The following is a 22,782-nucleotide window of genomic DNA, read 5'->3' as shown; positions in this document are numbered from 1 at the left end:
TTAATCGCCGGCATCAATTGTCGTATTGCAGCAGCCTCTCCCGAGGAGTGTTGCGTGTATGCGCTGGCAGATGGGGGACGCGATCGCCATTTCTGTACCATTTCCCCGCCGACGCGTATTCGGCCGACCGGCGGCGTGTGTTATATCGTTTATGTCGAATGTTATACGTGGCGAATCTGTGCACAACTATTACGTACGAATGTAGATTCATGCGCATATGCAGACCCCGCGCGGCCACGCGGCTCGCTCATCAGGAATTTGCATTTGTGACATCGGCAAGACTCTCTCACTAAAGTGCTTCGTATACAAAATATTTATATACGAACGTACATACATACGGAACCTTTTCATTCGATCCAAGTCAGGCGGCGCAACGCTTTCCGAGGTGCATTAACGAAGTCCGCGTCATCCCCCTTTTCTCCGATCGCGCCCAACATCCTTGGGATCTCTTGGAAAGAACATGCGCGCGCGCGGGTGGTCGGATAAATGCGCGCGGATGTCTTCCGGCGGTATCAAGGAGGAAGACGAAACTTTCGCCGCCGGCAGTCCATTAGAAGCACACGGACGATTTAGCAAGGTGAAGGGCGACGGAGGGGTGGGGGGAGAGTGGCGGGCGGTTGGTTGGTTGGTTGGTTGGTTGGCTGTGCTCTCGCCGCTTTTCTGGGGCCGGCTTTTAGGTCCGGCAATTTGATGCTCGTTGCTTGTCATGCTAATATCTGCAGCTTTATATCGCCGCCGAGTTTTTCCCGGCCGCGGCGTTGATACCATCGCTCTCTCGTACCCGGCGCCCCTTTCCACCTCCCCCTCCCTCATCCTCGACGCGGCACGCGTCGTTGAGCACCGTGGAGAGTGCCGTGTTGGAATTATGTCGCTTCGTCGAGACGAATTGCTTGGGAGCGATTTTAAGTGTTGCGCGGGGGAGACGCGCGCGAGGAGAAATGTCCTCCCTTTATTTCCTCCTCTCCCGCCGCCGGGCAGTGCGATTCTCTTCCGGGAAACATTACGCGGGAACGGGGGCAGCACAACCCTTTCATTTTGGCTGGCGCGACGATTCCTTTCGAATATTTTCCATGCTATAATATTTCGATACGTCGCGCGTGATTTTATGTATATCTACCGCTAAATTACACAGTAATTTGAAAACGCAATTTGCATAGCATTGCGTAAAATAACCGACGTAGTTGCGTATTATCTTCGAGCCTAGTGGCTATTCGAGATGAGTGTGATATTATATAGTATTATATAAGCATCGCGCGGGGGGGGGGGAGGGGGGAACGGTAACATACGTATGAGGCGAACGTCTAAGATATAATATTATGATAGGAATAGATTGATATAAATTGTTTTTTCTAAGTATCCTGTTTTTATGAACCGGACGCCGCCGCAGTTGTTGCGCTACCTAATTAGAATTCCATTAACAAATGCATCGCGTCAGAGGTGGTATAAAAGAGGTAATAGGCGAATGGTAATATAATAATGACACATAATAATAACAGCTTTAATACCACGGGTTCATGGCATCTCGGCAATCTGCGGAGTTGCGCAGCGCTAATTTAATGAAAGCGCGGCCGCCGCCGGCTTTTTTAATTGCGCTTTATACGCCGTAAAAAAGATTTTTTTACGCGTATGCCCCGCCGTGCAATCATCGCGCGGCCTTACAACGCGAATATTTCCCGGGGATATACGGGCGCGATTTTCCGGATTCATTACTCCATCGCGTCGATATCGCGCGATTAATGAAAGTAACTACTAGCGCGATGCCGCCGCCGGGGGCGAATCCTCCTTTACGATCGGTTAAATGTACCGATGCAATTTGCACGGCCGAGATGCGGCATAAGGCATCTCGCTGTTGAGAAGGCACAGCGGGCATGGGCGGGGTTTATCCTATATCCAGGTTTTTTTTTCTTTTTTTTTTTTAAGAGAACTCTTATCAATTCTGTTATTATCTAAACAGCAATTTTTCGCGCTAATAAATTGCTTTTTTGTACTTCTTCGAACTTAGAGTGCCTTCTTGTTTCGGATTTTTAACGAGAAAAATATTAGGTTCTGTAAATCGTAACTTTTTTTTTTCTTGAAGAAAGTATGGACGAAAAATAATTAAAAACGAAAGGTGTAGTTTTTTAATATAACATTATTAAATACACACAAAATATTTATGATTATTTTTCTAGAAAAAAAATGTGAAAAAATGTCGAAAAAGAATAGAAAAGAGTGAATAGTACCTGTATGAGAAACATTGTTAAAATTATGACAGTAAGTTAAAGTTAAATAAAAAGAAAAATGAATAATGAATAAAGCAGAGAATAGCAATCAATAAAATTTACAAAGTTAGAGAATTATGCAACGATTTTTGTCTCAAAGCGATCGAACACGTCTTTAATATTTTATGTGATAATGGTTTATTCAAAAGTAAAGTTGTATTTTTTTGTAATCAAAAGTGAAAAAAAATGAATAAAAATTGGAGAAAAGGGGATTTGAATCCTTTACACTCTCCTTGAATGCGGCCATAGACGCAAACGATGTGACACAGAATTTCCCCGCAGCATCCAGGCCGCACTTTTAAAAACGTATGCTATTCAAGGCATCCGTGTCAAACCACTTTTTAAACATAGACTTTCTGACTCCCGCAACAATGGAGTTAAATAAAATATACCATGACGGTTTTCTCCACTTTTTTCAACTGCTTGTCAACCGCGTTGACAGATTCTCATACACGCGCGTTTACCTTCATAATTAATAAATATGGACTCTATTCCGGAGGGAATTGTTTAAAAATGAATGTTCGCGCAGCATCCGCACCGGAAATAAGATGATAATTCGCGAGAGGGTGAAATATTAAGCAGGAAAACATCGTGTATGTAAAATAGGCAAATGGAAAAGTTTGCGCGGCTTTTTCACGGCGCGGAGGAGGCAGTTTACGGTGCCGTCCCAAGGACCCATGTTTACAATATACATTTTTATGGGCTGATTCTTTTATAGCTCTTAATCTTAACGCGCTTAGAACGGGAAAAGTTTCGGAAGTTGTGGCCTTCGTGGTGTGGCTCGAAGCGCGCTGCGCCTCTCGGTCTTTTATTCCTGGTTGTTGCTGAAAAAGGTCGAATAATCGATCGGAGGAAAAAATAGCTTTCGAGTTTCTTGATCTTTTGGTGGATCTGCGCGAATCAAATAAATAGATTAAGCGTCTTGCGCGCGTGTAAATAGAGCGACGACGGCCGATGTGTAAATCTAATTAGTCGAAAATTGATTTAAGAGTGCTATTGCAGGTAATTTGCCAGATAGCAGTTTTGCGAAACGTTCACCAGCGCGATAACCAAAAATTACCGTACAAAGAAGACGTTTTTATTGCTTTCAATTTTGTTATTTTCCTTGCACTCGACCCGTGATTCGATTAACAGATCTATGTATGGAGTCCTTAACAACTGCGATAGTTTTAGATATTTTTTTTTTTACAAAAATAACGAGACTCATATAATTTCGACTCATTTTGTACTGTGTATATACAGGTACGTTTTAAACAAGGAACGTAAAACGAATTTCTTTCTCAATTTTCGCATATTGAATCTTTATACGATTAAAAATTTTTTAATACTTTCCACTAAAAATATGACATTAAATTGAAATCGAATAAAAAGAACGATAAATAAGGCAAGGAAGAGCAATCACTAAAATTTACAAAATGAAAGAATTATATCATGGATTTTTTCCAAAGCTTCCGCGCATATTCGCGCGTTTTCAATTCCGATCCTTAGGCCGCCGTTTATTTTTCTTCCCGCGGTTTATTTCTGATTAACGCGCGGCGCAAAGGGCGCGCCGTCCACGGAATCGCGCGCAAGGACCTTCCACAAAGAGCCACCTCGCGCGGGGAAGTTATTCGTGTAATTTATGGCTGGAGTGCCCCTCGACTGCAGCGAGGTCGCAGGCGCTGACGTTCTTCTATTTCAAAGTGCGCTCCTTGAAGTTGTTATGAGAATACGAAAGGCGTCCAGCCTTTGGAACGATATACTGCTTTCTGATAAGGCACAAGTGTCTCGCTAAACTGGTGAATATTGACAGACTCTAAAATACTAATAATTCGATACCTGAATACGATTTCAGAAAACGTTACAGGATAAATTCACCAGATACAAACAAATGATGGTTTCCTAATCAACGTTAATGGTTGCGTAACAAAATAGTCAATTATATGACAAAGCGTGTCATCTTGATGTCTGCTGATTTACCATTTCCGGTGGTTAATTCGCGAATGCTTTTCTCGAAAGACGGGAGACATATTCCTTCCCATGCACGGAACGTCGCGTAATCCGGCAATCTCGCAAATGTGGCGTTCTATCGACTTAATTGCTTTACTTTCCTTAAATTCACGAGGCAGAGGGAACTTCGCTCGTGTACTTTGCCTGTCAGACTCGGGCTTCTTCAGCGCAGGGAACAGCGGCACGGGCATGGGGCGCACGCCGCGTGGGTCGTACCTTTTCTTTTTGTCACGACCATCCAGTTTTTAGACGTATCGTAACGACGACATTAGTATCGCGTGCAACAGCTCGTGCAGCTTTTAACGGAGCCGAATGCTCGCGGAAAGCGGCGAGCTGACAAGATTGCGGGCGTGCACTTTGAAATAGCAGAATGTAAATTAATGCGCCAAAATGTTGCGTTATTTCCTTGCTACATTACGTTGTGGATATTATTGAAACGAAAGATAGATTATCTGTCCTCTTATTTATTGATTTACCAATGGATACAAATCTGTCGCTAAATATGTTTTATACAAGCTTATTAATTACAGTTAATTTATTTGGATGACATCGGAAGAGATTTGTGGATTTTATCATGTTAATATGTCGCCGGCAAAACGTATTTATTAATCTTTTACAATCTCGAGCAATTGTAAATGCATAAGTGTATAAAGAACGCTCGAGCAAAAGCGGGTGCATCCTGGATTAATAATGTTTCTCCCGATCTCTCAATTGCTTCCCGATTTGTCAGATATACATATACCTATGGGACACGACATTTCTGATGTTGCGCTACTAATACATTGCGCAACATCATCGATAGCTCTGATATCGCAAGACATTAAGTATTTAAAGAGGTACGATTTTATTTTTGGGCGAGCTGTCAAACTATGGATTTCCCGCCTCTATTCTCATCTCGAGGTGAATATTTCACATTCGTTTCAAAATAGCGTACGACCGAGTCAATTTTTTTCTGATATTAAGTTTTCTACTAATATTTAGTAACAGTATTATTTAGACAGGACTGTAAAAGTAAAAATCGCGATCTTTATTGACATTAATATGATATCTGGTCCTTTTTAGGACATACATTGTAGAATATATATAAGACGACTAATTTTCAACTAGTCGCAATTTTTAGGAATTTTAATTGAAATATTTAAGCGAGAAAGAGCGAAAAGTCAGAATTATTAAATAATAATTAAATGAAACCGAATTTTAAAAAATGTATATTATATATGCAAAAGATATAAGTTTTATTCAAATATTATTTTATTTAACGCAAACGTTTCTGTCTGCAAATTATACATATGTTTCACACGAATCACGAATTAATCTTGTTCGATTATTACACAATATCACACATCACAGCTTGAATTACCGAATCCGCACATTCTGTGATCAAATTTGATCTCCTTGGGGATCTAAGTCGCGAGCGAGTCGAGCGGAAAACGTTCGTGCGAAAAATCTCTTAATTAATACAAACGCGGATCATGAAGTGCGAGTCCCGAGGAGCACTCGACCCTTAAGTTTGAGATCCTATTGACTTACGGGTTTGTGTCTATCCGTTGAACGGAGGCGAGACGGAGAGCACGCCGCGCCGGCCTGTTTAATGAACAAGCCTGAGCGGTTTGATTTGCATTGCGCGCAGTCACGCTCCGCTCGCGGTGCGAATTTCAACCAGTAGCAGCAACCCCCCGCTACTCGGTGGCCACCTGAGTAACGTGAGATACCTGCACGATGACGTGCAGCCCGCCCTAGGACGCGTAATACGCCCGGGTGGAGAGCGCTTTAAGGGGCATTCCTGTCGCGCCTGCATCGCGCCGTTGCGTTATCGCGATTCAGCGTCGAGCACTGCCATCGAATGACAGTTTCCTGTGTCAAAGCATACCCGGCCGCCGTTACACAACGTGATCAACCCCCGCTGTCGCCTCCCACCCTCCTTTCCTCCCTGCGCCGTCTGCTACCTTCTTCCATCGAGAGCCGCGCAATTCGAGCGGTAAATGCAATATTGTGGCCTCGCCGCGCCGAGACACTTGAGACAAAATGGCACGCTTTCTCACGATTTGCCACTTTTTTTGCCCCCGGTGATTTTCAAAGGCTGCACTCCCCGAGAGCTCTTAGATTCTCTTTTCGCGGATCGTTTTACGTATTTAATTACTTAGGTAGCTTAAGAGATTTCCCAAATCAAATAATTATATGGACGCTTCTTAATACATACATTCGAAATTTTTTCTATTTTCAAGTTGCAAAACGCGTTTATTATTTTTACGTGTATATGCAAATGCTTATTGTAAACTTTCGGTTTAATAAAAATAAGTGAAAATATATGTGACTGTTTGCTGCAAATTTTAGAAAAACATTGCATAAAACAGCTGATATTATATGCATTTTATTTTTATTTTTATGCAATAACTTCAATAGCCAAGAATTAAAATTGTAATAACATTTTGTTTTTTTATCTACTATATATATATTAGAACCATTGTAATATCATGTTTATAATGCAAGTCGTACGCAACTTTATTATTTTATGATTTATTCAGTAATATAATTGCCATTATTTCTTGTGATGTTCCGGTTCATTTATTTATTAATTTTTTAATTCTCTTTTTAAACAAACCAACTTTGATTCGAAAAACGTAGGTAAACATTCAGACATTACTTGTACTCCTGTAATGATCAAAAAGCGAAGAAGAAAGTATAATTTTTAATCTCAATTTTTTTGTTTTGTCCATTCTGTTATATTGTCGAGCATTATCACATTACTTAAATCAAAGTTTATTTTTCTTCAAACAAAGAATTAAAGAATTAAATTAAATGAACAAACATTGTAGAAAATGATGGTGACTATATTATTAAACAAATAATAAATAATATTATCAAAATTACATACCGTGTTTTTATTATTTATAAAAACAATATTATTTTCCTGTTTCACTACTGTACGTACGTGTACATATGTTTATTTAATTATTTTGTTTTATACGTAATAATAATTTCCCTCTGCCATGCAAAATTGCGTTTTATTCAACCCGATAAAATATCGATAGCATCACTTAAGTTTTATTAGTCGGCATCATGTTTCTTTTTTCTGCTTTTTGCACTCATCAAGTCACTTCTACATTCACGAGTGCCTCTTCGTATTAGTCGATGGGACAAATGTGAAAACGAGATGCCATTTCGCGGCTCGTGCAAGCGCGACTCGGTCATGCCGACCGTATGATCAGTAAGTGGAAACGGACGAGTACGCGTCCGGCCTATGAAATCGGAGTCGAACTTGCGAGCGGGCGAATGTTTATTTGAAATAGGATAGCAGGTCAACGATTGTGCGTTCCTGATTTCGAAACCCGAGTGAGAGGACTCGAGTATTGAATCCCGAACGAGCGACGGAAAAATTGCGCCCGCTGTTTTGCGGTTCGGTTGTGTCATTCGGAGATTAACAATTGACTTTGTGCGATACGAGAAGAGTCAGTAAGTGCGCACAAAAAAATTCAATAACGAAAACAGTTACGCCCTTCAAATCAAACAATATCCGGGATTGAAATAACTCGTGTAAAATTTCTTTCTGTATCGAATAATTATGTGATGAAAGTAGAATTTTTTTTTTTTTTAATTGTTAACGTGTTTTACTATAGATACTTCAAAAACTTTTCTATTTTGCCGAATAAATCGTCTAGTCAATCGAGAGATCGAATTGGTTGCTACGTGTTTTTTCTCGCGATCTTATAAAAATCATAAAACCCGTGTGATTTTCCTCAATATTAAAAACGATGGTGCTCGCCAGGGAGAAAAACGAGAACTACGACGTCTGTGCAGCAAAGAGCCATCCGACCTACAACCTCTTATCTTGCAACCCTACCCTCACCTCTCACGGCCACTGCTCCACCTTTGAAAACTTATCCGCCACTACGTACGACCTTCTCAGAATTTATATTAAACAACCGACTCCCATTATTGGGAATTTATTCGTGTGTTGTCAGGCAAGGTACCGATCCATCCGGCGGATCTTGCGCGATCGCTCGAGTGTGCGCGAGTCTCTTTTCACGCTTCCTCGCGAACGTAATTTACGCTTACATGTAATATCAACCTGAGATTGAACGAGATTCAGCACCTACTTGTTTTAGAAAAAAATTTTTTTTAAATTAAAGCATTCGACGACTGAGGCGGATTAGATTGTCATTGGAAAATATATTTGGATTTGAGATCGGAATATCAAATCATTCTTTGCCCAACATGCACTATATGATACGTCATGATTATGTTTCGCATAATTATTTTACGTCACATTTTCATGGACTAATGTCTGCAATGTAATTAATATAATAATAATAATAATTTTAATTTTAATTTAGACAATAATGACAATATTTTTCCTAGAATTGTGTATAACAATCGACATTTTCTTTCTTTGTGCAGATTGCTCCCCGACCGAGTTCATATGCAGAAACAGGCAGTGCATCGACAGTAGCAAATTCTGCGATGGCGCGCGAGATTGTTACGATGGATCCGATGAACACAACTGCCGTAAGTATCGTTTCCACATCCGTAAGATGATTGCCCGCACTCATCACAGTTATTTGCACGCGCATGTAGTTTAGACTTCCGACAGTGGAGTTGCGTTGATTGTAGCTTTAGAATTCTTATGTCTCTTTAATCACCTATTTAATATATTGACAACTTTGTTACTAATATTGCACTTTTGCGTTCCTTTACTTACATACAGCATCCGCAATGTTTAAACCATTAAACCCTCTCAAGCGAGCCGCGCAACTTGTCATTACTGGCTCAGAAAACAATTTTCATGCATCTCCAAGAAAGATCTATTATCTTTTTATTATAAACTCGCAAAGATATCATGCAATAATGTTTTATTCTGTGTAGAAGAAAATTTAGAACGATTAATATGAAGGCTTTTTATAACGCCAATTCGGGGGTGTTGCACGCGAAGGGTTAATTACGCAAGCGGAAGCAAGTTTTACACAAGAACGTGCTCGCACGTACGAATCTATGAGATCTGCGTATACTGATAAATGGTATCTTCACGCGGAATCATTAACTGATACTGGCGACGCTCTTGCACGTACCGATATTATTTATCGTCAGCTAACACCGCACGACAGACTTGCATGCGACTGCGCCGGAAGTAATGGCCCGCGAACTGGTCTCCGACGTATGTATATTACGATGAGCTCAATAATTATAATAGCTGTGACAATAACAATAGCGTGCACGGGAGGGAAGAAAAAAAAAAGGACATGATGGTGGTCGTGGTGGGTGGCAGTGGTTGACGTGGCGTTCTCCGGCCTCGCGTTTAAGGCCGTTGCACCCGTGCACCGCATCGACATCCCTTTTCCCTCTTCGTTTAACCCCCGTCTTCTACCAATTCTCCCTCTACCTCGCCGTTCTTTCCCAACTACAGTTAGTTTATTATTTCCGTCGTCCTTTTGCGGAGGCACGCTTCGTGGCCGATCCGGTCGTGCACGTTGCCAACTATTATCCGAGTCGTTAAAGGTCTAATTTTTTAAGAATCGATAATATTTTACGATCGGTAAGTCGCGGCTGAAAATATCCTTTGGAAATTTTGAACGTGACTCGAAGCGGCAATGCTTGCTTTGTGGCAGAATCAGATTCGTGCCAAAAGTCAAATCAGCATGACGTGATTTATTCTGTGCTTCTCTGTTTCATAACATTAATTATATTAACTACATAAAATAAACGATAATTTTGTGTAGACACAGTTGAACGGAAATCTCTTACATATCCACGTTTATGTTGTAATGCAAGAAACGTTTCTCAGACGCGTTTCGGATATCCCGTTTGAAATTATTTCGCAGTTTACATGCGTAATTATCGCGCTGTAAATTGCGATTTTATGCGGCAATAATCCATTAGCGGAAATAACCGTAATGAGGAGCAACACGTTTGGTGACGCATGTCACACTTATGTGATTTTACGACGCTTTGCACGTCCATTTGTACAGAAGCTAACGTCATTGTGATAATGACAATTGCGTGGTGCCGTCGAGCGTGTCAATGGAGAATCGATTGACGATTTTTCTTATTCATCTTCTCGCGTAACTTACCGTGCGTCTCATTAATGACGTAAATGCCGTAGAAGCGTGAAGGACGAATTAAGAGAAAAAAGATGAAGGCGGAACATCCTCCCCTCTCCCCCCCTTCCTCGCCGGCAAATCCAGGATGGCCCCGCTGTCGAACGAGATTTACTCGCGTTTATTAATCCGCCCTAATAACCGGCCGCAATTTTAATCCGACGTTAATCTCCCACGGGCCGTCGGCCGAACGTCAGACCCGGCCCTTCCATCACCCGGCTCTGCCCCCGGAATTTCGCATTTTCACCGCTTTAATCCAATTTTGATTCGTGACGAGAGCGAGCGTCACGCGGCCGCCCGCCAAACTTCTCCGCCGTGAAAATCGGCCGCGCGAAATCGCGTCGTAGATCCGCATGCGAAAGTCATCATCCCCGCGCTAAATCCGCGCGCGAGATTATGTTTGTTTCTCGCTGTACCGCGGCGTCGACGACGGATGATATTTTAGGGGTGGCTTATTTTGACGAATCCAAAAGTTCTAATGACCACAACGAAATTCGTCGGAGAACGACGAGCTGTCACGTGCTCGCGCCGGCACGCGGGGAAAAATATTACGCCGCCGTATCGCGTATCAATTATCTCGAATAAGTCCGAGATTACTTTGGAATTACATCAGAGTTTATCCGATTCAGCGGTTAAACCGTTAATTTCTCGAGTGCCTATACGCAGGGGGGGAGGGGATCGTTTCCAGACGAAGGTCCTCGGACGTATCGCCCCGGGCGCCGAGCTCGTGAGCGGATTATTGAACTCGGTGACTCGTTTGCAATTCAATCGTCAAAATGGGCGAGGCCTTCGGGGCAGGCCTTGAACCTAAGATGATGTCAGAAATCGCAACGTCTCCCTGTCGCTTCATCGAGCGATTCACGACTCGGCGCGGTGTCTCGGTGTTGGTTCTGCGGTCGTCATCGCGATTGTCTTCTTCTCTTTTAGAACAAATTGAAATTAAAAAAAGAAAGGGAACAGATTTTTGAAACTTCACGTCGTAGCGGGTCGGTTAATATGACGCGATCGATCGTATTAACTCGTATTAACTGCCGCCGCGAAAAATTTACAGCGAATAAATGCTTTATAACCGGTAGCTGTCACTCCGTTCGACGACAATTAAGCGAGTACAACTGAAACTTCCGTAATCCTATGCCGCCGCTTCGCTCGATGGCACGAGACGTGAATTATTTATTTCGCAACGCGGTTCGAACATTGATAAAGTGCCGTTCTATTTTTCCGTAATTTTTCGATTTCTGGTTTTCATTGCTCCGAGTTTTTTTTTTTTCCAAATTAGTGGCGATTAATTTTTCTACGCGCGGCCAGAATGCTTCGATGATCGCGATGAATAATTTCGGTCGAAGGAACGATGCGAGCACGTTGGCGCGAAATATTATTACGGGACACTCCTCCTCTCTTCCCTCACCTTCCAAGCTTCAGCGTGGACGATAATTCAGCGTTTTCCGGAGAAGTGTTGGGATCTCTATCTCTGTCGCTTTTGCTCGTAAAGAACTTTCCGCTACGCTTCAATCGCTGTCCCTTGCGAATTCGCGCGACTTACGTCTATCCACGTGTATGTGTGTGTGTATGTTCCATTCCCGCGTGTGCTCGTGCAATAACAGTCGTCGACTTGTGGTTAAATGTAAAGGCAACTGTTGGTCGTCACGCAGTGTCCTTCCGCGGCCAGCAGGTTCTTTCATGTTCCTCCATCGTTAACTAATTGCCGCTGTAAATTAGAGTACGGCGGGTGGGAGCACGACGATTGACGTAACTCCTCGTTCATTTATAATCTCTTCCGTGAAATTTCCTCAAATACGTGCTAATTAATGGCCCAGTCACTTGGGCGCGCTTAACGCGTTTTGCTCGGCCACTAATTAGTTCTTCAAGAAACTCCTTTCATATTATCTCGTATCATCGGGTCGCGATCCCACGTTAGAATTATTGTTTTGGGTTCTCTCTGTCTCTCTGTTTATTCGGATTACTTTCTGGCATCTTAGATCTGTCTTTCTTAACTGCACTTTCGTTTAACCCGCGTGGCTGTAATACGAATCTGTAAAATACTGGAAAATGGCGAAGGAGGGGGTGATGCTGTAACTTTTGTATTAAACACAATGGTCATTCATAATATCTTCTTATTAAGATGCATAAAGACTCTATCAGTGATTACTCATGATTTATAACAAAAAATATTATTTTCTTTTTTTAAACAAAACTAATTTTTTGAAACTATTTTATTTAAACAACATACTGACGAATACAGTCGTTAAGTTTTCAATATATAATATTCATTATTAATAACTTAAAGTTATTGCATAAAATGTAAATGGGGGAGAGGGAGAGGAGATTGTACTACCATTTCTTCTATTATGAAATATTACAGATGCAGTTAAGCAAAACAGATCTAAAACACTTCGTGTTGCTTACTCGCTTCTCTCGTTCACTTGCAAGTGAAGAACCTAATTTAATAAATGTCTATTCTTCTCTGAAATATTGTTCCTGAATATCAGCTAGGAATGCAGCTTAATTTACCCGTCGACGGAATCGTTATTCATTGCCGACGGTCATTGTGCTTCCTCCGTCATTAGTATCTCCTTACGTGTTACGTCCATTCAGCACAGCAGTATATATGTCTAATCGTCGTCAGCGCCATTCTCTCAGCTGTGTTTGTACGCGTGTCATCGCTCAAATTGACCTGCATCAGTCGAGTCATCGTTGCCGTTCTCGGCGACATAAATCTTCCCAGATTAGCCTAAGTGCAATTCTTACAGCTTGCAAGGAAGACCAATTCGAATGCGCGCCTGGTTATTGCGTGTCCTTATCACGACGCTGTGACGGATACACGGACTGTTCTGGTGGAAGGGACGAACAAAATTGTTACAACATGAGTACGAATTATCACTATTTACTCCAATCAGCCGCGAAACGGCTGCACACTCGCGCGAAACATGTAAATCAAGCTACTCGGCGTTGGAACAACGTGACATCTGCGCGTGAAATTGCAGCTTTGCCAAGAAACTCGTTTGACGCGTTAAACTATTTCACACAAGAAATATCGCGACAAACACCTTCTGTTTTTTTTTTTCCCCCTGTCACGGATATCAAACTGCGCGCATAGCACAGTGACATTTCAGGGTCGCGTTACTACGGGTGCGTTCCGTTTCACGCATGATACGCATGATGCATCGTTCATCCTTGTTGTTTGTCAAACGTTAAACAAGGATGAACAGTGCATTATGCGCATCATGCGTTGAAACGAAACGCAGCCTGCGAGAGCGGTCACGGCGTGAGATTCCAACGCCGCGCGGCGTAATTACCGGGGGAACACGAGGCAACCGAGAGAGAAATTTAAGCGTTTATTTACTGCATTTTGTCCCGTGAAGTTTTGTAATCGAAACAAATTGCATTCGATCGGGTTTCGAAAGGCGGGGCATCTTTTTAGTCTCGTGTTTCCCCGCGCATCGCATGATTCGCAATACTACACAACACACGCACACAAGACGCCAGAACGTTTTCGCAACTCACACGCGGCGAGAGGTAGGTGTACGAATTCTATCTATTGCATCTTTCGGGCACGCGGGTGGAAGGATTATCGCGAAATTTTCCTGCGTGAGTCGGCGGTGCCTGCGCAGCATGAGATTTGAGCCCTCGCATTTTTAACTCATTAGGAAGTAGCGCATGATAATTTACGCACGACGCTGGTTATATCATAAAGTTATGCGGAAACTCGCGAACAGGTATTCGCACTTGCAATAACGCGACGGCGATTCTTGCGCTTAATTATTCATGGATGTGTAGTAGCGCATATGGCTGCAAATTCACTCCGCAAAACAGTCACATGCGCAAACAGTTAACAGCGATACGCGGAATAACTGTTATCCAACTGTCGCGAATAAATTAAATCTCGGCGAATACATTAAATTCCGCTCGAAAGAAACTCATACGTTTCCCGACGTTTTATTTGCGGACATTATTTTTATTTCAACTGGACCGATCTGAAATATCAGCGCGGCGATTAGACAGCCAGACGAGTTTTGTAATTGCAAAATCAAGATTTTATTTGCACTCGAAGAATCGGCCAGTTAAAATAGCTGTAACAAATTTAATTTACAATTTTAAATACACTTCAAGCATTTATGTTACGCAACTTTTCATATTTAGAATAACGTGAAATTTTAATCAGATTAATCGATTTTTTGTTATTTATAGAATAATTTTCAGATTTCACGTTTTCGCAATGCGATAAACAGCCAGGATCCCCGACCAGCGTACGAGTAACGCGATGCTATAGCCTATATTTACTATAGGTCAAGTGGATTTCTGCAAATAGTTGCCATTTTTAATTAACTAAAGCGGGCTGTCGAATATTTTGCGAGCGCGACATGTGTTCAATTGATTATTGATATCGCGTAAATTGAATATGCTTCAGTAACTCGTTCAAATTGCGACAATAATCAATAAAACTCGAGTCGATAGCTCTCCCGTTACTTTGTCGGACAGAGAATAAAAACTTTTAACTAAATCAAGGCATCGCTGTGTGAAAATGCTATCATATCGTCAATGAGGGTGTTTGTTGCGCGAATTTTTTTATCGGTTTATCCTTTCTATCTTTTTTTTTCCTCCCCTCCCTTATTTTATGTGTTACGCGTTTTTATTTTTTTTTTCTCTATCTCTTTTAAATAGCACGTTGTCGAGTGGATGAATTCGAGTGCGCCAGCGGTTCGTGTGTCAGCAAAAATGCAAGATGTGACGGACGGAACGATTGTCTAGATCATTCTGACGAGTATAATTGCAACGGTTTGTTTGTTTATATTACTTTTTTTTTTTAATTACATCGACGCTTTTTACATTAAGTTTTTAATATATGACATTACTTTATAAATAAACACGTTTAGTTGCGGTAACTTTTTAAAATTGTATTTCTTTAGTGTCATAATTCCCAAATTTTTTGAAATAAATAAAAAGTTAAATTATTTTATCGCTCAACTTTCGAATGATCATTATCTCATAATTAAGAGCAAATATAATCTTATATATATATGATGAATTATATTATAATTTATACACTTTTTATCCTCCTTTACGTCATCGTTTTCAGTGACCACCTGTAGTGGAGATCAATTCCGTTGTCTGGATGGCACCTGTCTGAGTATTGACAAGCGTTGCAACGGAGTCGCCGATTGCCGCAACGGCGAAGATGAGAGCCAATGTGGTAAGCTAATTTGTTTTTCTCCTCCCTCCCTCTGTCAATCACTTTGTTCTTGCTCGATCGATTCTAACGTTTTTTGGGAACGCGAACGGAATTGTATCAATGAGATTTTTTTAAAGGACGTAGATTCCGGCGGAGTCCGATTTGCCTCCGTTGCTTTCGTCATTTCTCTAATTGCGTCGCTTTTACCCGTGTCGACAACGTGAACCCTACGTTGTCGCGTGTTCATGACTAATCGCGAGGTCAATAATCACTCTTTTGCAAACGCGCGCAACGGATAACTCCGCCGCAACGGTTCCAGCAATAAGCTCGGCGATAAGCCTGCACCGATGCTCTTCGCCAAGTGTCGGTTACCCGACGCGATTATTCACGAGCGATCGAGAGGGGCGCCTGAGCTTAAACGAGCCTCAAACGCGCCTGCGAAGTTTAACAACAAGATTGCAGGCACTTTGATAAGTCTCGCGAGAGTAAACCTAGCAATGATCTCATTCGACCACGTGCCTAACGTCGTAGAAATAATATAACGTTGCGAAGAATTGCGCCGCTCTCGCATATACCGTCATGCCCTTCAAATCTCAGGTACGTTGTCGCTACTTTTTTTTTTTTTTCCTTATTTTTCAACTCGTCGTTTCACCGCGGATGAAAAAGTGTGCCCCGTCTCTCCGTTACAATATGGTAAACTATGCGAACGGAGATTGCGTTTACGCGCTCGCACATAATTAGACGCCGACGAGCGGCGTCGGACACACCGTGTTGCGCGCTGTAACGTGAATAAACGTAAACTTAATTTTCCCCGGCACGCTCCGCGTGACTTTCGATTTACGATTTTCCACGCTGACCGAACTTTACGCCCGGCGCGCAACATCCGAAAATAACGACTCTTTTCCTGAAATAGTTTAGCCAATGTCGTTACCCCACTAGCTCACCTAATCCCGGTTTTCGTTGCGGGAATCTAAAAACCGGTCGTGTGTGAAGAAAGCGGCGAACTTTTCGGGTACACCCTCCCGAACTGTACCCGGACTGTTTCGTTGCTCCAGGACGTTACCTGCTATCTAAACGGGTTCGCCTTAATTAATCGATTTTTAAGCGAACCGCATCCGACATCCCTGTAGCCAACACGCGTTGGGGGAAGCGAAGACATCAATCCTCTCGCTGCTGCCGATCGAAGATAAATTAATTCGCGTAAAACAGTCCAGCAGCCCACATCACTCCGCCGCCAATTGACTTATCTTCCTGATTGAGAATGCAGATTGCTGCCCTTCGCACGTCCCTCTCGCAAATTCCCTGTATATTTACTTGTATACCTTCCCTCGTTCATATACTAACCTCAGCAAAAGCAGCACAGCTCGAAGCGTCTCTCTTACACCAGGTAAAGGTGCGAACGTCCGCTTCTACCGTCCAGATGGTATAACACTATGCAAATCCCCGACCTGATCCCTCACCCACGGCGTCGTTTGACCCACCGGCGCGATCATAAATATGATCGTCGCCCGGCGAAATTATTTAGCGTCACGCTCATGGTTTGTTCTCATAACACACGTACCCCCTCCCCCGCCTCCCGCGTATTTTGGACGGAAGATTCGGAATGTCGAAGGGCTTGCTTGGAGCCGCGCGATCGCGCGACTCGCTGGAGGATCGCGAGCGATCCTATGGGTAACGGGAGAGCATCTTGAGGACGAGGGTGCGCTGCTGACATGCGTCAGCCGGTGGGGCGATGCAATCTTTAAATACGCATGAGTGTATGGTATATGGAGCAGGTTGCGGAGACACCGAGTTCCGCTGTACGGACGGCAGCTGCATCAGCTACGTGTTGCAGTGCAACGGGGTGAACGAGTGCACTGACGGCTCTGATGAGAGGGACTGCGGTAATTATACTCCACACCACGCTCTTTCCACCACACAATACATAGAAAGTACACGCACATACGTACGCGTACACACTTACATCATACAACATTGCACCTCGCGCGTGTGCGCGAGACGAGTTCATTCAGTAAATACATCATTCATAATCTCGCGAGAAGTGAGTTTCGACATTCTACGGTAAGCGCGCCTGTCACATAAGATGTTATACATGTTTTAAATTATTAGCAGTTAAAATTGATTAAGATGGGAGCGTCTCGAGAAAGAAAGGAATCACGTTTTCGAGAGTCGATTAGCTTCTTGAAAATAGTCAAAGGTGTTTTTTTTTTTTTTTCCATTTCCCTGTAGCATATTGTAAAGTTATCCGATTTATTTTTATCATTCTAATTTTACCAATACCCTCACATTACCGTAGAGAGTTTAATATGCAGTAAGTAGTAGGACGAGTCTGATATATATAATACCGACAGAATTCAACCAGCTCGTCTTCCATCGATCGCGCGCTGACTTTCAAATACAGCTTCCGAGCATCCCGCGCGATATTTTCGCCATTACATTTCGCCTTTTTCAGCCGTAATCCCATTTTAATCGTACTTATCGCGAAATCATGCGCCGCCCGTAGAGAAGCACCCGTGGCGAAATTTCTATAACGCCGGAAAGTTCGCGATTGCACGGAAGTCGTCGGCCGCGATTTCCTGCGGCGGAAAACTCGCGGAACGCCGTAGGAATATGAATATGCAACCCGTGGCGACGGAAACCGCCCGCCATCGTCTCACCATCCAACCAGCCGTGACGATCAGTAATCCGATCCTGGAAGCGTTTCCGGAGGAAGCTCAACGACGAAGATTCCCAAACTCCATGCTGCGGAACGCCTTCTTGGCGTACCTGATAAAAATTGCCCCCAAATCGCAAGATAATGACCCACCGTCGCGATGGCAGTACGTAGAAATCGACCGACCTCGCGAGCCCGGGGCGAATTGCAGTACAAACATCGAAGTTTATTATTTGACTGTTGACCATGCCTCGTTGCGATCCAGCAACGAATCTCAAATTCCAAAGCCTCTCAAACTGTCAGATGATCTCGTGAGGCAAATATTCCGGCACAACAATATTTCGTACGCAAAAAATTTTTATTCACAATCTGTCAATAATCGCGATGGAGCGCGAAAAATGATAGGTGGGAGCAATCCTGATCGACTGAAAAAGTCCAATGCATCCAACTCGAATGCGACGATTATAAATCTTTTATACGGTTCCAAAAAGGATGGATTCGCCGTAGAAAGGGATATTTTCAAATCGAAAAATTCCAACGTCAGGAATACTTCCCCGATGAAAGGAATAGAATATGAAAATAACGATAACATTAAGAGGACAGAAATAAAATGGGGGAAAAGCACGCCTAATGGAAATGATATTCGCGCTACTAATGCAAAAACGATGCATTATTCTAAAAATGTCACTTTGGAAGCTGTGAGAAATGTACCTGGCAAGAGCAAGCCTTCCGTGAGAAAACCGCGCATAAAGTACGGTCCCGCTTACCAAAAATATCACGATAAATATTTGATCAAGTTAATTACTTCGTCTACGATGAGAGCGTCGACAGAATCGGCAGCTGATGCGCGGACCTCAACGACATTAAAAAGTATCTCTTTGAAAAATATCGATGAACTGGCCAAGGCTTCGAAGACTAAAAAGAAGAATATGACAGAAGCTGTAACGGAATCTACTCGTTCGGATGTATTGTTCAATAAAACTGACAGACAACGGAATGTACGAGAAAATTACGTTAAAACGAAGAACAACAATCTGGACAGTAAAGAAGATTTTTTTGGATACAAGGTAAGAAAAGATAGTAAAATTTGGAATTATTTTAATAAATATATAAAGAATCACAACACGCCATCCAAAAGAACGACCTCTATAATGGTGAATACAAATAAAATTGAAGAAGAGACTACGACGAGTATGAAATACGATCGAGCACAGAAAACAGCATTACCCGTTTCAAAAGGAATGTCTGCAACAGCAAGAACAAATCAAACAAAGAACGATTATTCTTCGACAAAGACGAAAGAGTTGCTGTATGAATTTATTGCACCGGAGATAGAAACACGCCGGTATATTTCACCAATCAACGTTGACGGTGTCAATATAATATCAAATCATTCAACGTCGAATCGTAACGCGACTGATAAAAATCGCAGTAATAAAAAGTGTAGTGGAACGCACAAGCAGTCGAGTACTTCTTTTGAAAAATTCCCCGGCGAAAAATCAATGACGCAGGAGGATAACAAGATCGATTCCGGATTGATAAATTCCGACGAGACGTCGGAATCAATGAATGCGGGTGATTGTGCGTACGTGACACAAGGAAAGGAATCGCAGGAATCCGGGGAGACTCTGGAGGAAGAATCACCAAAGGATGACTTCGAAGTCCTGATATTAAGCTCCACGACAACGAGGGCTCCCGAGATCGTCACGCGGGATGCGAACGTATCCCGGGAGAAAGCGTCTACTGAAAGGCACGGCAAACGCAAGCACAAAAGTCGTCATAATGGCCGTAAGAAGAACAGACCCAGAAAGAGGAAGAAGAATCCCGACGCGAAGCGCAAGAGAAAACCGACGTCGACCGTCGCCTGGAGAGTCGACGAGCGGCGGACGAGCGTCGATTATGGTAACGCTTATAGTTCAGAACGAGCGGGGACTACGCTCTCTCATAATGATCCGGGCTACGACAAAGCTGACGCTAATCGGAATACGAGCGCCGGTAGAAACGGCTGGTACCTCACTGATGAAATTACAACGGAATCTTTTAAGACGGAATTCTTTCACGCTGATGAATCCGTCCCGCAGCATTCCGCGGAACGCGGCGTTCACGACGGACTTCAAAGTCCGGAAGGAACGACGAATGTAAATTTTATCACCGATAGCACCGTATCTCGTTCATCGGCGAAGTCCCGTGAGAAAGTTCCCAAAAGATGTAGCAAAGTACCAATTACAACTACCACCGAAAGCATCTGGTTCAGCTGGTGGGCGGACGATAATAAAAAGACAGAGGAAGACTCGACGGACGAGGAATGCGAAGATGTTACTTCATTTCCCGTTGTAAGTGAAGAAGAATCTGGCTATTACGGCACTCCTGTCAACGATAATTCTTTCACGTACGACACCAAATCGATATCTAAATCAGACAGCACTACTTCATCCTGGGAATATTTCAGCGAAGAAAATAAGGAAACAAGTACCGAAGCAATGGGCGCAACTTACCGTACAATTGAAGAAAATAACGAGAAACGCACGACAAGTAAATCGATTTGGAATGAAGAAAGCGACGAGAGTAACGAAGGGACGCGGTCTTGGGATCGGGAGAGCATCACGCATTTTGTGACCGGTGGCACCACCCACGACGTGAATTCGGATCTCGATAGCGAGGAGGACGAAGACGCGACGGAGAAGTCGTTGTACGCCGAGGACAACGAGATCGACAGTTGCGAGGAGAATCAGCACGCCTGCGACAAGCATACGTGCATCGAGGAGGACCGAGTCTGCGACGGTATCGTGGACTGTCTTAACGCGAATGACGAAACCGACTGCGATTACATATACACCAAGAGGTTGGAGGAGCATTTCAGAGCTAACAACCGACGGGTTGAAAACACCTTGTCGGACACCGTGGGGGACACGCCTCTTGACGGATGCGGCCGCTACGAACATCCTTGCGACGGCGGCGTGTGCATAAACGCGCTGAATGTCTGCGACGGCAAGAACGACTGCCTGGACAGTACGGACGAGGAAAACTGCTCCGAAGGTATTCCCTACAATTGAAAACAATAGCCTACGAGAATTGGCGCGTCTCGTTTCGCTCTTCTCACCTACGCTGTAAAAAGTTTAGCCGCCTCGAAAACGGAACGAGAACGTCACGTGTATCTCAACGAGCAGGTGTGACGTCATTTCGGGGACACGATCTGTCATCCTCGCTGTACAGGAAGTGGCTTTGAAGATGTTAAAAATTGGCTAATATGTGGACGTCCTTGGGAAAACTGCCGAAATCTATATCGCGGCATGAGAAAAGAAAACTTTGAAACATTATTTCCGGCTGTAGACACTTCTTTACGTGTAAGATCTGTTCTTATCTGAGGACTATAGAAGACCGCTCGCTTCCGCACTTCTGAAGCGGTCTCACGACTGTGTATTAGAAGACCACGTGGTCTATTATGTGTTACGCTTTTGGGGGAACAAACGTGTTTAACAAACGAATCGCGGAAAACCGCAATAACTTTACGTTCAATGTAAAAGTGCACGTTTACACTTTGTGCCGTCCAGCCTTCGCTGTAAAAATACTGCCTCTCGCCGCGAGAAAGTAACGGTCGAAGACAAGACCAACAGTCGGACGGTGATCCTTAAAGTGCACTAACCGAAGACGATTATCTTATCTCTTCTTAAACAATTATCTTATCTACTTCTCGCTAGACTCGTTAAAGCCTCCTCGCGCAGCCTGAAAGAGGATTTGCAACCGGCGATTACGGGAATTAGTATCGATGCGTCAATAACTGCGTTAGTCATACCGCGGGCATAGTCAGCCGGTATTTTTATGTGGTCGCTACGGTAAAACGCGAATCCTCTTTTCTCGTCTGTGGGAGAAACAACCCGTTTCATTCATTCCATCCATTGACATCATCGTCATGTCACGCACTACTCATTCTCTTTTTTTTTTCCTACTAGAATGCAGAATATAAATTCATTTCTCTGTCATAAAAAGAAGCATTTCAATGGCATCTGTCGAGGATCACTTCCGGTAACGATATGCAATCCACACGACACACGTAAAACACTGTACATACATAGTTTACGAGTTGGAGAAGAGGGGAAGATAAAGGAATATGAGATACACAGAAACTTTAGACGCCGCGCGCAAAAGATTAATATAATGTGTGGTTTACGGAACGAAATGTTTGACTTTATGACCCAAGTGTATGATAATTTTGTATTGTCTCGTATTCCTGACTTCTCTCGTAATTGAAATAATTCTAACCACCTTTAAAAGGCTTCTTCACGACGCTTTAAGTGTTAGACCAAGAGCTTTAAGATATAATAAGATCTCTTGATTACAGAACCACGCGTTTTATCAAAGATGCTTTTCATGTGTACAGATTTACGAGTCCTCTACCACGCCTAAAACTGCTTTAAATGTTCTCTACATTCATAGCTTGTACTACAACCTCGAGCTCGTCTGTCTCTCAATCGCCAGTTAAAGATACTTTTTTATTGTCGCAAAATGTTCTGCTACAAAATTAAAATTAAATCCATTTCTAAAGTACATCAGTAATTGTAGAATTTTAATATAACGTTATTTGTTATTTAAATTTACTTAAAAAAATTAAATTACTCTTTA

At 42.8% G+C, this 22,782-nt stretch overlaps 1 protein-coding gene and 1 pseudogene across 4 annotated transcripts in view; both read left to right on the top strand.

Moving 5' to 3' along the window:
• LOC105837702 (basement membrane-specific heparan sulfate proteoglycan core protein) overlaps positions 1–22,782 on the top strand; it is a 162,126-nt gene that overhangs the window by 98,621 nt on the left and 40,723 nt on the right. For 3 of the 4 annotated variants that reach the window (XM_036292343.1, XM_036292342.1, XM_036292344.1), the window contains exons 10-14: positions 8,649–8,756; positions 13,090–13,206; positions 15,002–15,115; positions 15,417–15,530; positions 17,285–17,392. In XM_036292343.1, coding sequence (XP_036148236.1) covers positions 8,649–8,756; positions 13,090–13,206; positions 15,002–15,115; positions 15,417–15,530; positions 17,285–17,392 — 561 coding nt within the window. The remainder of the gene's footprint in view (positions 1–8,648; positions 8,757–13,089; positions 13,207–15,001; positions 15,116–15,416; positions 15,531–17,284; positions 17,393–22,782) is intronic. The other variant, XM_036292345.1, reaches the window with a different exon arrangement.
• LOC114255218 lies at positions 17,615–22,666 on the top strand (annotated as a pseudogene).

The sequence above is a fragment of the Monomorium pharaonis genome, chromosome 9, assembly GCF_013373865.1.
Source record: "Monomorium pharaonis isolate MP-MQ-018 chromosome 9, ASM1337386v2, whole genome shotgun sequence".
NCBI lineage: Eukaryota > Metazoa > Arthropoda > Insecta > Hymenoptera > Formicidae > Monomorium > Monomorium pharaonis.
Note: the sequence above shows the minus strand (reverse complement) of the source record. Positions and strands in the feature narration are given on the sequence as shown.